Genomic DNA, 15,726 nt, shown 5'->3' with positions numbered 1-15,726 from the left:
GTACTGAAATCTCCTTCCTTATTGGCTCTATCTTGGTGGAAGCAGCAGAAAGGCAAGCTAAGCTTCCATGGGGGCAGCAGAAAGGCAAGCTAAGCTTCCGTGGAGCTAGAGAATATAAGTGGTGTGATTGCCAGATGTGATATCTGATGGATCCCGTTTCCTCTCTCAGACTTGAACACAGAATTTCATCCTATGGACAGTAGTTCATAGGGTTTTGGGGAGGAGAATGGTACAACACATTTGGGACTGTGGGATGCCATAAATAGGTTCCCTCATATTTAGGTCCAGAAGTAACTGATCATGCATTGTATTAAGAAGCATGTGCTTTCCTTAAATATGTAAGAAAGCCAATTTGCTAGTATCTTTCTGTGTTGCTATTCCTCACCCCCTGAAAGCCTGACTACCTGAAGCCTCACTTGTGAGACACATATTACGTGGTTTAAGAATCAAGCACTGTGATTTGAGATTGCTTATCTTGGGAGATAACCCACCATTGCATGGTGTTTCTTTCTTACAGAGCACTACGAGAGAAGATGCCTCCTGTTGTGGGAGCTGTGACGCAGTTTCATGCATGGTGGCATATTCTCACAGGCCTGGGCTCTTACCTTCATATCCTGCTAAGGTAAGAAATATTTCCTAAGCTGAATGTTCATCAAGTAGGAGCTTTCCCACATTCAGATTTACTTCCAAAGGTATCGTCTAAAAACTCTTCACAATGTAATCTTTAAATAGCCATGGTTCCTCAGGAATATGTAAGTCAGAAATGGGAACCCCGTAGCAGTTAAACTGGGAAACTATTTGACAGTATATTCAGTTCAAAACATAAGCTATTAATACCTGTCTGTTCTTGAGCAGCAATCCTGAAGTACTTCAACATGTTTAATTTTAGAGGCATAACTAATCTTTTTGATAGGCATTGTTGCTTCTGAAACCTACCCAGACATCACGCTATAGAGCAGGAGAGTGACAGCTGAACTGGTTGGAGCAGAGCTGTTCCCAGAAGGGCAAGGTATTAGTTTTAGAAGGAGACTTAAAAGAGTATAAGCAAGTCTGCAGCCAGATCTTTGTCTTTTTGCTCTCTACCACCATCTAGTGGAACCAGGAGCAAAAGTAGAATTTAAGCTGGAATCTGAAGGATTTCTGTAGTTGGCTCAATATATCATGAAATAGCATTTTATCACTTAGCCATAACTAAGAGAATATTTAACAGATATATTCTATGTACTTCAGAACAGATACATTTCATATACTATTGTATATATCTGTACATTGTAATAGATAAATTATATCTATGTATGAGGGCTGGAGCAGCTCTGCTCTGGATCCAGGCTGAAAGAGCTAGGCTGGGTCAGCCTGGAGAAGAGAAGGATCCTTAAGGGGATACTTTAGAGCAGCTCCAGTGCCTAAAGGGGCTGCAGGAAAGCTGGAGAGGGGCTTGGGACAAGGGCCTGTAGGGCCAGGCCAAGGGGAATGGCTTGAACCTGCCCAAGGGGAGACTGAGATGAGCTCTTAGGCAGAAGCTCTTCCCTGTGAGGGTGCTGAGGCGCTGGCACAGGGTGCCCAGAGAAGCTGTGGCTGCCCCATCCCTGGCAGTGCTCAAGGCCAGGTTGGACACAGGGGCTTGGAGCAAGCTGCTCTAGTGGAAGGTGTCCCTGCCGTGATGCCACTGTGTGGCTGAGAAAATGCTTGGGAAACAACTGCAGGGAGAGCTTGTCTTTCATTGGGGTAGGACAGAGAAATCAGGCTTCTGCGTGTTCCCCAAGGGGCAGAGGATGCAAACACTGATTATCTTCTCTGTGCAGCATGCTGGAAAAACCTTGCCCATGCTATCCAAACTCCGCATTAGCTTGCTTTCTGTAATGAATTTTCTTCAAAAGCTTATCTCAAGCTGTTTATGGCAGCAGACAGCCTGGCAGCCAAATGGAGCAGCTGTTTTCCACATACTCTGACATATTTTATATATACACACACGCAAACATATGTATGAATATATATATACATGTACATATTTATAGATGCACGTGTACATGTGTGCATATATACATATGTATATACAAAAAAACCTGTCAAAGCAGCTACTGGAATGATGCTTATTTTCCATGCATTTTCTCTTTACTAGCTATTTTAACCTCTGATAAAAAAGGAGAATACTCTGTTAGAGGTAGAAAAACTGATATGTAATTAAGTTTTCTGAAGTATCATAGAATCACAGTGGTTTGGGCTGGAAGGACCTTAAAGCTTATCCAGCTCCAACCCCTGCCATGGGCAAGGACCCCTTCCCCTGGAGCAGCTTCCTTCAAGCCCCTGTGTCCAACCTGGCCTTGAGCACTGCCAGGGATGGGGCAGCCACAGCTTCTCTGAGCACCCTGTGCCAGCGCCTCAGCACCCTCACAGGGAAGAGCTTCTGCCTAAGAGCTCATCTCAGTCTCCCCTTGGGCAGGTTAAAGCCATTCCCCTTGGCCTGGCCCTACAGGCCCTTGTCCAAAGCCCCTCTCCAAGTTTCCTGCAGCCCCTTTAGGCACTGGAGCTGCTCTAAGGTCTCCCTGGAGTCTTTTCTCCTTCAGGGTGAATGACCAATTGGTCATCACTAATGACCACTTTAAAAAGTGAGGTCATGCACAGGAAATGATCTCCTGAGGGGACAGGATGTACGAGAACAAAGCTGTGACACAGAATTGAGCTGTGCTGCTTCCCCCTCCTTAACATCTGCTGTATTTTGTGGTACACTGATTTAATTTCATCCTTCCAAAATGACAGTCTCTAGTCCCTGTTTAGTCTGTTCCCTAGTGGACAGAGAATTTACTTCTCTGGATTTCTTTCTCTCCCCCACATAGGCCACAGGGTAGATTAGTTTGCTAACCATAGTCTAGCACAAAGGGATTTACTGTAGCCAGTGTCTCCTATTTTATCTAGGCAGAGTATGTAGCCTTGCAATCACAGAAGAAATACTTTTCTAGCTGGAAAATAAGACTGGGATTAGTATATCATTATTATTGTATCTACTGTCTTATATGTGAAATTTTAAGCACACTTTTCTCCTTTTCCTCAGTTTATACACAAGGACTCTTTTCCTGAAACACAGGCCAAACGTGAAGGTAAGCAAGCACTATTTTATGTCCATTAATGCCACTCCACCATTTGGATACCCTATGCTTTGAACTTCCGCTGGGACTCACTGATTGTTTGATGTCTACTTACATCCCAAGTAATGCAGTTGAAATGATGGTTAATAGTGTTTGGTTTCTGTTCCAAGAGACATAATATTCCAGGAAATCTTCCTCTTCTTCCTCTTTTTCTCTTAACAGTTTGTCTTTGGAATCTGGCCTATTCTTCTTGTGGAACCACCCAAGAAGCTTTGACCGAGACCCAAGCAGTCACCTGCAATCACCTAGCCTGGCTGAATAAAGAGGTTCAACAGTTCCTGTGGCTGAAGTGTCAAACTTATGGATCAATTCAAGCACCATTGCTACAAAAGGACTTCTCTGTGTTCCCAGGCCAGCACAGAGCAAAGAGTTGGCACACTAGGGAAATAATGTTTAGTACAGCTTTATTCTAAGTTGTTAAAACAAAGATTAAGACACAAATATTTTTATGTATATATTGTATAGCTGATGATACTGAGCTAATATTTCGTGCTGGTCACAGAAAACTAACCGTTTTTGAAGTGGAATTGCAGATGTTTTTCATTCAGTTGTTCTTTCTGTGGCTGAAACTAATATTAGTAACTGAATGACAAAGGCAGGCCGTTGATGGCCAAGCTGAGCAGTTGTGTGGCCTATAGTGAACTGAATGCTTAACCTGAACTACTTTAATCTTGCACTTTTATACAACTAATGAAGTATGTAATGATTGATTTAGAGTTTTATTCTATCCTGCTTTTCCACAGCCTCCTTTGCCATTTATATTTGAAGCAAAGCGGTTGGGATACCTGTGCCATTTAGTTCCTTTTGTACCAAGCTTCCATTTTCTTTTAGTCCAACTGAATACATCATGGAAGATGTTCCAAAGTGACCAGCAGAAGACGCTTAAGATGGTGAAGCATTATAAGGGTTCTTGTTTGTGTGTGGAAACTGAGTTCCTCATTTGTTTGATCAGTGATCCACCAGGAGACTGCAGGGTGACTGTATTAACACAAGAAACACTTCTGTTACATTTTATGAGTATTACTTCTATGCCTTTTCTACCATTACTTTTTACTCCGCACATCCCATTCATACCACAGACTGACAAACACCCTCAATGTGTGCTTTGAATTCATCTCTTCCCCTTATTTGACAAGTCTTAAATTCTGGTCTGACTTTCAGAAGCATCTTCTTACCCAGACATTGAAGAAAGAGTAAAGAACAAGGTGGATGTATGAAATTGGCAGCACTTTGCTTCCTCTTCATCTGTTCATCATATGGTTACTCTGTGGAAAGTTGACCACCTTTTGGAGACCAAGCTTTGGGAGATTAATGGAGGGGACAAACTCTGGTTTGTGCCATTTTATCTACTCAGATGATGAAAATTAGTAAGAAAGCATAAAGAAAACATTGAACTAACAGAGTTCTTCCAAATATTATACCTCATATTGGAAGCTGTGGGTTTGACTTCAGATCTTGGGACAGCTCTCCCACAGAGTCTCTGGGTCTGTTAGCTGCCATGCTATGCTGTTGCTCTCTGGTTTTGATGCTCTGAGGGATTTATCCTTCTTGCCATGAAGGAATAAGAGGGAAATGCTCAGACTCATCAGAAACCCCACTTGGTATTGATTTAAAACATGCCCAAAACAGCAAAGTGTGGGATTATAGCTACAACTGTCTCCCAGATCACAGAGTCCTGGCTGTTGTACAATCAGTGCTGATTCAAGTGTTCTCCTCCATTAATGTCTCCTCCTTTAATGACTTTTTCTCCTGTTTGCAGCTCAGCTGCATCTTCTGCGTCCATCAGTAGCGCTGCCACTGATGTGAATCTCCAAATAAAATCACCGCTTTTCTTACATGACTGACCCTGGACTCTTGGGATCAGATAGACCCAAACTCAGGTCTAGAAAAAGATACATAACCTTGAGTGACTTCAGTGAGCTTTAAGCACGTGCTGAGAGCAGCACATTTCAACCTTGAAAACACTACAAAGACTCCTGAAGGATAATGTTAGAACAGATTTGTTGTCTGTAGGTTCCAGTTCCATAGCCAAGGTCAGCATCTGTGTGTGATCTTCAGACAGAAAGAGGTCGGAATTAGAGCACAGAGGAAGGAAAATGCTGCCTTGGATCAAGTGTCTTTATTTATATATTTTGTAAAGAGATTTGAGGACTGTTCTAAAAATGTAGCTTAAAAAGAAGTGCCTGCCTATTCCTCTCCAGGCTCTCAAGCATGCTTCTGCACACTGCATCTGATTGTCTTATTTAGTCTATATTTAGTTTACATGTTTTCCTAAGTTAGGGAAAGAGTCCCATAACGGACATTGCACCAAGACACATCAACAGTCACTTGTGACATCTACTTAAGGATGGGATTATCCCTAAGACTATGAACAAACCCTTTATTTTAGTGGCCTTAGTTTTGTTACTGGAGGATGTGGGGGCTCTGGTTGGTTTCCCTGTAAATCAGGAAGCAGATCATGCTGAAAAGCCACTTTATTATTGATAAAGCATCTCTATAATGGTTTATATTAAAGAAGCTTATTGGTTTTCCTACACATTTGCAACTAGAAAGTGTATTTTTTTTGCCAAATCCTGTTGCATTAAATTGTCAGGGTTTAAGAAACAAAGGTGGAAAAGCTCTTGTTTGAATTTCATGCTTGTGTTAGCTTTTCGTTTGAGTATTGTCACCAATGTTTTTATCTTTAAAAAGAATTATTATGCACATTGGCTTCTTTCTTCATTCCAAACAACCAAAACCGTGCATGCCTCTACCACCCTTCCAGCAGCCTTTGTTACAGGTTATGTTAGACCCTGAAGAATGTAATTTCTATGTGTTAGCCTTTATCCTGTAAATAACCTAAAGTTATGGGTGCTTTGGTTTGACTGCCTTACTGATCTTGGGAGTGATACTGAAGATGCCAAGCTCGTTTTAACTGGGTGTCACTGAGTTTCAGACTGCCTTTTCTTGTGCCTGGAAAGACATCCTTATTCCTGTAATGTGTTAAATGTCTGTTAAATTGCTTTATATTTATATCACTTGTATGACATGCTGATTTCTTTCGCTACAAACCTTAGATCAGCACATCCCAAACTTTTCTTGCACTACATCTTGTATCTTTGAGCCCATTTTTTGAGTAGGATTCAGACAGCAGCTACTTAAAGGGGAATTAGGGAAGTAGCATGTGTTGTTTAGTATCAGTCGTATGGGATGTGTTGGACAGACTTGATAACAATGAATTCTTTTATTCTTTAACATCTCTGAAGAACCAGGACATCTGCCACTTTACGAGCATCAGTTTGGCACAGATCAGCAGTTCTGCAGACCATGAGTTGAGTAATTCTTCCCTGGAAATAAGAGGAAAACCTCAAAATTACTCTCCCAGTACAGATCAACACCGTACCTTCTGCTGGGAATCTAGATTTTTCTGGATACAGCTCAAGACATGCATTATCCATAACAGAAGATAAGACATGATAAACAGAAATGTGCCATCAGGAGGAATCTCATCTGTGTTTGGATGCAGCGTTGTTGGCTTGCAGTATTAGTTATCTCTGGACTTCATTTTCATCTCTGGACTTCACTGTAATGCTTTTCCCTCTAGCACAGGGAAGATGTGCTACCCACTAGGGTCAAGAAGAGCACCCCAGAGTGAGAATTGGAACATGCAGTCGATCACTTGCCAATCTACCTCTGTCATGTGTTGTACTATACCTGTGCCCTTAACTCTGTCTGCCTGAATGTGCTGACGTTAGATCAGCCTCACTTAGACCATGCAACAGTATTATACTGATCTGTGGCTGACTGTTCACTCTCCATAATCAGCTTGTTCAGTGTCTGCCACTCTTAGGTTGTGCTCAGTCTGTGGTTCATCTATGTGGAGAAGTCTGGCAGCTTTGGAAAGACACATGAGTAGGAGGACTTTAATTCAGATGTGTGAAGTGAAACCTTCTGGGCAGTTAAGTTACATTTAAAGCTAAGATGCAAACAGTATCACTTGGTTTACATGATTTTGGGAGGAATGTGATGGAAAATATTGGTTTATAATTAGTTATAATTCTCTTTTAATCCAATATTGTGCTGTGCTTATTCCTGGGACTGTCTTGTTTTGCTGAAGCAAAATTGTATGATTTAAAATGTAGCTGATTCTTTTGGCTGTTGTACATTTGCTTTCAACACCTGGTTTTAAACAACTGGATGAGTTCTTCAGCCAGCTATTCCCTGTGAGACTCTCAGCAACAGAAAATCTTCCCAAATATCACAGAATGGTTCGTGTTGGAAGGGACCTTAAAGCCCATCCAGCTCCAACCCCTGCCATGGGCAGGGACCCCTTCCACTGGAGCAGCTTGCTCCAAGCCCCTGTGTCCAGCCTGGCCTTGAGCACTGCCAGGGATGGGGCAGCCACAGCTTCTCTGGGCACCCTGTGCCAGCGCCTCAGCACCCTCACAGGGAAGAGCTTCTGCCTAAGAGCTCATCTCAATCTCCCCTCGGGCAGGTTCAAGCCATTTCCCTTGGCCTGTCCCTACAGGCCCTTGTCCAAAGCCCCTCTCCAGGTTTCTTTTAGCCCCTTTAGGTATTGGAAGACTGTTACAAGATCTCCCTTGGGCCTTCTCATACCACTAGTGATCCTCACAGGCACAACTACCTTGTTACATCTGCCTTCAAGTATTCCAGTATTACTGCTTCTTTTAAACCTGTTTGTGGATATGGTGTTGGCATTTGAAAGCAGGCACTACATCAATTCAATCCAACACTTCCTTAGTGGAAGATGAGCTGTAGCAAAGCAGCACTGCTGTGTTCTTCAGCACACTTCCTAATCCAGAACACACCATCTTGCATATGGAATGTGCACCCCATAATTAGCATAGTCAGGTAAAAGGTTTACTTTAAAGAAACCCCATCTGCACTTTGTAAGTAGGTGGAGAGAGGCTTTAACTGCCAAGTGCTGTTGAACTGTGTGATTTAGTATGAAGAGGAGTAAGTGATGGAGTCCTTATTACCCAGGACAAGTGAAAAGCCAGGAGATTAAGAAATCTAGCATGGGAAGAGAATAACAAAGAGATTAAGCACAGAATCCCATGTATTAAGTCAACCACCCTTCTGGTTCCTGCACTTTAGGCACTTGTGTAACAAGCCTGAATGATTTGTTATTTATACACTTAACTTTCCATGCACTCTTTACCCTAGAAGTGATGTGCTCTCTGTTACATTCAGTTCATTGCAGGTTACTTAGCTGCTGTTTTATGAGGATGGAAGGCGACCTGGATTGTTTCATACATGAATGCATTTCTTATGCATCTGGAATGTCCTCTGTCAGTTTTGAGAGTCCATAACATAACTACAGAGAATATACTGCCTAACTGCTATGACTGGGTTTGGGTTTCTTTGTTCAGCTTCTCGCTCATGGCTGCCAAGTGCCTGATCTCTCTGTCACAGGTCTCTTTTTGAGCAATGAGGCTGTGTTTTCTATTGGGGTCCCTCAGACAAGGTCCTAGATAGGTGGGAGTCAGTTTGAGTTTGGTTAAAGTTCTCCCACTGAACTCCTTTTAGTCACTTTCCAGAACCGTATGTGGCTGCCTCTGCTTGGCTCAGACTTGAACCTCACTGCCCCACATCCCTGATGCTGTTGCCTCCTTTCAGGTTTGAAAGCTGACTGAGGGATTTAGCCCCAAAGCTGTTTATTCAGTTCAGTGATGAGGAGTCTGAGAGCACAGCAACCAAGCAAGCACTTTGTGCAGAGCCCCATGACTGGAACTCCAAACAGGACTGGGGACATGGGGATTCGTATGTACCATTCTGAGGGCAGGGTTGATGCCTGAACCTCTCCCTTTACTTCAGAACTCTCCCTTTTTACTTGTTGAACGCGTTTAGATTTGATGAGGCATGGAATTGCAGATTTAAGAACTAAGCTCAGAATCCACTAATGCACGACCCTAAACCAGTGCCTGCAAGTATCTTTTGTGCATAATTCATACCAGTTGTATCTGCCTGATGGTTAGAGCAGATTGTTGAGACATTAAAATGCAAAGATAAAAGGTCTTTTGATTACCTGTCCACAGGAATAGCTGTAAGCACAGTCTCATACATCCTTCTTTCCCTAACGCTCTGTTTCTCCAAAACCAACGTGGAATAGAAATGGGCTTTCACACATAGAATCCTAGAATGGTTTGGGTTGGAAAGGACCTTAAGACCATCCAGTTCCAACCCCCCTGCCATGGGCAGGGATACCTCACACTAAACCGTGGCACCCAAGGCTCTGTCCACCCTGGCCTTGAACACTGCCAGGGATGGAGCATTTACCACTTCTTTGGGCTCATAGAACATCATGTACCAAAATGTTGTCTAAATTGAAGCTTTGGTCAGTCACTGTGGTGTATCCTGTTGCTCCCTGGATTTTGGAAGAGTTTTAAGCAGCATAAGCAGCAAGTTTCTCCTTAGACTGAACAGGATCTGATTTTTCTCTTGATCTAAATTGACGTTGTTTGATGTTGACTGTTGAACTCAGCTGAATGCACTGATGATGTTTACTGTCTTAGCAAATAACATCTGTCCACCTGTAATGGGCAAGAAATACCCCATGTTAACATGACCAAACTTCCTAATATTGACACTATGCTAACGTGGTTTGTTTCCTCAAGTTCAATGTATCGTTGCAGATGGATGATGACACTGTGACAGATGAACGATGATGACACTGTGACAGATGAACAGCAGTTGACTGAAAACAGCTCCATTGAGCAATGTTTATTGACCATTTTCATATACTGCACTGGCTTTTCGTACCAAACCAGCTGGTGACTAACATTAGCCTTATACGTATCAGCATATCTTGTTTTGTGAAACACAGTAGCTTTGGAATAGTTCCTGCCTTTCCTTTGTTATTCCTGCTGCAGTCGAGCACTCATTTGTGTCTTTATAGTTGAAATTATTAAAGAGTTTTGGTTTAAATACAGCTGTTCCCAGGTGTTTCTTGGCTTTTGGGTTGCCCAGGGCTGGCCAGTGTGTGATGCTGTTCAGTGGATGGGTGGTTGTATGTCTATAGAACAGCAGGATTTGTATGACATGCATTAATGGGGAGGCTGCTTGTATGCAGCTACAACAGTGTGAGCCTGTGTGGTAGTAGCACAAAACTCAGTCATATTGCCTACAGCCAGCAAACACAGGTTTTAAATGGAGAAGGATGTGATTGTGTTCATTTTGAAGCCTCTGGGCTCCCCCAGTCTTTGGTGCCTTGTGCTGGAGCCCTTTGAGCACTGGACCTTGCTTGGAGGTGCAAATAGTGCAGGATCTTCTCATCTCCAAATGCTTTCCCCAGTGTTAAAGGGAATTCAGGTGCATGACATGGATGGGAGAGGAAAAGGCAGGAGTCAGAACGTGCCATCACCTTGGAGCATGCAGACTGTACATCCTTTGCCTCATCCTTTTCCTGTTTCTTTCAGTGAGAGGAGGAAAATTGCTGCAGGGCAGAACCTTTCCATGCAGAACCCATGGACCAGAAGGCACTGACTCAGCAAGTTCCATCACATCCCAGCAGCCAGGCTCCTCCGGTGACCACCAGGTATTTCCCCCACCTCTGGCAGCAATCCCAGCTCCTCAGAGACCCCATTTTCTCCATCTGTGTCTCTGCAGGGACAGCCTTGAGCTAAATATTCAGTGACCACAGGGCATAAACCTGCTATAGCCAACGGTGTGAATGCGATAGAATCATGGAATCAACCAGGCTGGAAAAGCCCTTCAAGCTCATCCAGTCCAACCATTCCCAGCACTGCCAAGGCCACCCCTGCCCCATGGCACTGAGGCCTCGTCTCCACGGGGTGTGAACCCTTGCAGGGCCGGTGCCTGCAGCCCTGCCCTGGGCAGCCTGTTCCAATGCCTGAGCACCCTCTGGGGCAGGAATTGTTCCTCAGCTCCATCTAAACCTGCCCTGGGGCAGCTTGAGGCCGGTTCCTCTTGTGCCATCCCTTGTTCCTTGGGAGCAGAGCCCAGCCCCTCCTGGCTCCATCCTCCTGGCAGGCACTTGTAGGGAGCCATCAGGTCCCCCCTGAGCCTTCTCTTCTCCATCTGAACCCCCCAGGTCCCTCAGCCCTTCCCCATCACACTTGGGCTCCAGGCCCTGCCCCAGCTCCATTCCCTTCTCTGGCCCCGCTCCAGCCCCTCAATGTCTCTCTTGCAGTGAGGGGCCCAGAGCTGAGCACAGGATCCGAGGGGCGGCCTCACCAGTGCCCAGTGCAGGGGCACAATCCCTGCCCTGGCCCTGCTGCCGCACTGGTGCTGATCCAGGCCAGGATGCTGGGGGCTTCCTGGCTGCCTGGGCACGAGCTGCTCACGCTCAGCTCCATCACTCAGCACCCCCAGCTCCTGTTCCATGGGCAGTTTCCAGGCACAATTCCCCAAGCCTGGAGCATTGCAGGGGGCTGTTGTGACACAAGTGCATTGGGGGAACCAGTGCCACCTCCCTTTGGTGCCTGCTCAGTGCTGCTGCACACAGAGGCACATCCGGACTCCACAGAGAAGCATTCCCTGAACGCTGGGCTGGGTGAAATCCAGCTTTGCATTTGGAGCCTGCGGCTAACCTGGATCTGAGTAATACTTGGAAATTTCCCTGGGGATGAAAACATTGTGGCTGTGTCAAACACCTCCTGCCAACCAGAAAATTCAATTTGGAGCCTGACAATTCCTTTTCAGGACTGCAAATTTGCTCACAGCTTTCCTAATTTACCATTCCCCTCCATAGTCCCCCCTTGATTTTGCTTTATTCAGCCTGGTCAAAGGCCAAAATTGAAGCTATACATCTGCAACACTTCAATCCCAATGGCTCTAACCAGAGACCTCTGTGTGCTCAGTGTTGCACCCACAACAGAAGCAGTTGCTGCCACTGTGGCAGAGGAATTAATGATCCAGCCTGGACTTCATGGAGATGGAGGGGATAATGGAGTCAGTGGAGCTGTGATGGATCTGCCTCTGTGGGTCAGTGGGTTACTCCTTTTTGGCTGTGAATCACGGAATGGTTTGGGTTGGAAGGGACCTTAAAGCACATCCAGCTCCAACCCCTGCCACTGGCAGGGACACCTTCCCCTAGAGCAGCTTGCTCCAAGCATCATCCAACCTGGCCTTGAATGGCCTTCATCTCCTGTTAGCAAGCAGAGCAAGTGCCTAGAGCTTCAGGTAGGCTCACAGTACCTCTGAAACTGCCCTAACTACTACAGCTTTTGCAGGTTGCGTTGAGTAAGGACATGTACTTCAAGAAGCCTGAGTGATCTTCGCTTGGCTCTTACCCAGAGGGACCAAACACTCAACATGCTTCTGTTGAACATGCTTATGTTATCTCTTGGCCTTACAGAAAACAAGACTCGAAGTGGCTGGAGGTGGGATCTGTGATCAAGTAGCTCTGTGTCCTCAGAGAACATCTTGAGGGCCATCTGCCCTGTCTCTGCCTTCCCAACAGCTCCTTCTCCAACAGCTTAGACAAGATAAGCTTGGGTTGCACTGAGGTGTAGGTCCAACACCAGACTGGGGTTCAGCAGAGCTCCTCTTATGGGTCCTCAATGGGGACAGGACAGACAGACAACTCCACCACGTTTGTGCTGGCATCGAGGGAGCATCAACAGAAGCAGGACAAGGACAAATGTCTGGATTCAGCCTCAGCCAAGAGGGGATAATGTGGTGAGACCTGGACCTCAAGGAGGAACCCTGTGCCCTGAGCATGAACAGACCCGGGATGATGTCCTCATTCACCTCATACCAGCATGGAACTAGTGATACTTGGAGCACAATGTGTGACGGGTAAAACATCCCAAACTAGCAGCAGAAACTGCACGGACTTACTTTTCAAACCTATTTTGCAGTCAATGTAGTTAATTCAGCATTCTGGCTCCTAAAGTCCTCACCAAGGTGAGACAGCCCCAAGCTGGTACCTCACCTTGCTCACATCCAAAACCCAAGGGGCTCAGTGCATGACACTTTCCAGCTGCTCCTGCAACCCAAATAGCTCCTGAAAAACATTCAACCTCAAGAGTCTCCTTCACTGAGACTGACTTGGTCATTTGCATGCAAGAGGCATACCCTCACTTAATGAAATTAGCAGTAATTAGTGGCACTGATAAGCACATAGAAAGGGAGTAACCGGAGCTTGATGTGTGCAGCTCCTGTGGACCGTGCACCCAGAGCACAGCACCCAGTGACACCTTGAGACATGGAGGGCTCTGACTCTGGTTGCTCATCACTGAGCTCAGGTAGGTGGATGCTAATGAATAGCAGCTAACATGATCCCACAGAGACTGAATTAATTGAGTTACTCTGCTGATGTAAACTGATGTCAACCCCCTGATATTGATAGAGCTGCAGTGATTTACGTGGATGCTTAACCTTAGCACTGCTTTTTTCCTCACAGCTGCTGTGTTGACTCACTGCTGAACAGCGGAATGGAGTAAAGCTGTTGAAATACTGCAGTGTTGTAGGAGCCTGGGGACAAGTCCAACTCCCCAGGTAAGAGAAGTGATGGAGAGGACAGCCAAATCCACTCTGCACCCAGGCAAACCTGTCCAGTGAGTCATTGCTTAACAGGATTTTGCTCCTTTGAAGTCCTCCAAGGGATTTCCTGTTTTTTCCCTTTATTTCCCTTCTACTTCTTTGGTGTTTTTTCTTTAATCTTCTTGTTTTCAGCATCCCACCTGGGTTGGAAGAAGAACAAGACTAAGTTACAAGATGAAAACCAGCAATGAACCCGTGAACAACAGCATCAGAGAAGACCTGTTGTAGAAGGGATATTTTATACAGGTTATCTGAAAGGCAAACAAACTCCAGCTGTGTTTTCTTGCTGCTAGCATCAATTGGAGACCATACAGACTTGTTTCTGCTGCAGATCTCTCTGCCACGTCCCCCTAAATTTGACAGTTCACTGTCAATCTGCTTTGCAGCCAATGCGCTCATGCAAGGCCCTCCAGAGCAGTTGTGGCTCTTCAGTAACTCCCAGGACATTTGATACTAGGTTGGTCAGTCAATATGCTCCCATCACACGGTGTTTGTGTTCAGGATGAAGTAAAAGACCTTTTTCCCATACCATGATCCATGTTACATCCCAGCAGATCCCTTCCTGGACCAGCAGCCCTGTTGCACAACCATCACAGCAACAACCCCAGCCTGAGCACACGGTAAGATCTTGACTTTAGGGGAACTCAATGTCTAAAGAGCAGCAGCTCAGGGAGGGGATCCTGCCCCTCTGCTGTGCTCTGGGGAGACCCCCCCTGCAGCCCTGATCCAGCTCTGGGGCAGCAGCACAAGAGGGACGTGGAGCTGTTGGAGCGAGGCCAGAGGAGGCCACGGAGCTGCTGCGAGGGCTGGAGCAGCTCTGCTCTGGAGCCAGGCTGAGAGAGCTGGGCTGGGGCAGCCTGGACAAGAGAAGGCTCCTGAAGGGGAGACCTGAGAGCAGCTCCAGTGCCTAAAGGGGCTGCAGGAAAGCTGGAGAGGGGCTTGGGACAAGGGCCTCTAGGGACAGGCCAAAGGGAATGGCTTGAACCTGCCCGAGGGGAGACTAGGATGAGATGTTTTCCCTCGATTAGGTACAAGCCTTGTCCGTCCTTTGGGCTTTTCTCCTGGTAAGAAGCTGCTTGGGAAGGAGATTTCCATCCTCCTCTTTTTCTCTGAGCTATTGATGTCACTGAACTGCATCATTTTAATATCACTGAACTGGATGGTAAACACTTCCCCATCTTTCAATTTGGAAATCCTTTTTTCCTCTCTGTTTGGCAAAGACATACAGCAACAAAAAGACATTGCACTGCCTGTTTATATAATTAGACTTATTAAAATACCATGTGTGGAGAGGAAACAATCTGGATGCTTGGGGATGGATTCGTATCCTTGGGCAGTGTGAGTTCCCAGCCTCACACATGGTGATTGGTCTTTCTGTGCTATACAACCACTGCTGGGTATGATTTTTCCCCCTTTTCCCCCTTTAAAACACAGGGACACCCATGTCAGACAGTGCCATCCTGCTGGGAACCCATGGAGCAAGACCAAAGTCTCCCAAAGGATGCAGCACCCAGATCAAGCATCCCAGGCATATCCCAGTGGCCCCACACAGCAGCAAATACCTCTTTCCACAGCCCAGACCACCTGAGGCCCACTGAAAGCACCACGGCAAGTCCCAAGGCTGGATTTAGGCTGCAAACACTCATTGAATCCCAGCCTGGTTTGTGTTGGAAAGGACCTTAAAGCTCATTCAGTTCCAACCCCTGCCACGGGCAGGGGCACCTTCCACTGGAGCAGCTTGCTCCAAGCCCCTGTGTCCAACCTGGCCTTGAGCACTGCCAGGGATGGGGCATCTATGATAGAAGAGGCTCTGCTGAGAATTTAAGGCCAAGCTCATCATTTTGTCTTGGCTTTTCCTTACCCAATGCTTCACCCAATGCACTTGTTCACTAATTCACACAGCCCCTTCTTCCCAGCTGGCAATGAGTGAGATTACCTGAGTTATTAAAGAACTAAGAGCACCTCGGGTCGTGAGGAGGTCCATATCATCACCTAGCTGGCTGCTGTCTTCTATTGCCAGCCTGGGGTAGTAATTGCTTCCCTGCTGATTCAGAGGGAAGAGAGCCAAGCAAGG

The 15,726-nt window shown here is 45.8% G+C and overlaps 1 protein-coding gene across 1 annotated transcript in view; it reads left to right on the top strand.

Moving 5' to 3' along the window:
* The window catches only part of ACER3 (alkaline ceramidase 3), a 61,235-nt gene extending 55,078 nt beyond the window's left edge, over window positions 1–6,157 (top strand). Inside the window, exons 9-11 of the mRNA XM_065678884.1 lie at window positions 518–622; window positions 3,050–3,095; window positions 3,306–6,157. Of these exons, the coding sequence (XP_065534956.1) occupies window positions 518–622; window positions 3,050–3,095; window positions 3,306–3,359 (205 nt within the window). The 3' untranslated portion in view covers window positions 3,360–6,157. The remainder of the gene's footprint in view (window positions 1–517; window positions 623–3,049; window positions 3,096–3,305) is intronic.
* Window positions 6,158–15,726: the final 9,569 nt, after the last annotated feature.

This window comes from Lathamus discolor, chromosome 4 (genome assembly GCF_037157495.1).
Source record: "Lathamus discolor isolate bLatDis1 chromosome 4, bLatDis1.hap1, whole genome shotgun sequence".
Taxonomy (NCBI): domain Eukaryota; kingdom Metazoa; phylum Chordata; class Aves; order Psittaciformes; family Psittacidae; genus Lathamus; species Lathamus discolor.
The sequence above is the reverse complement of the archived record's forward strand: the minus strand, read 5'-3'. Positions and strand labels throughout refer to the sequence as shown.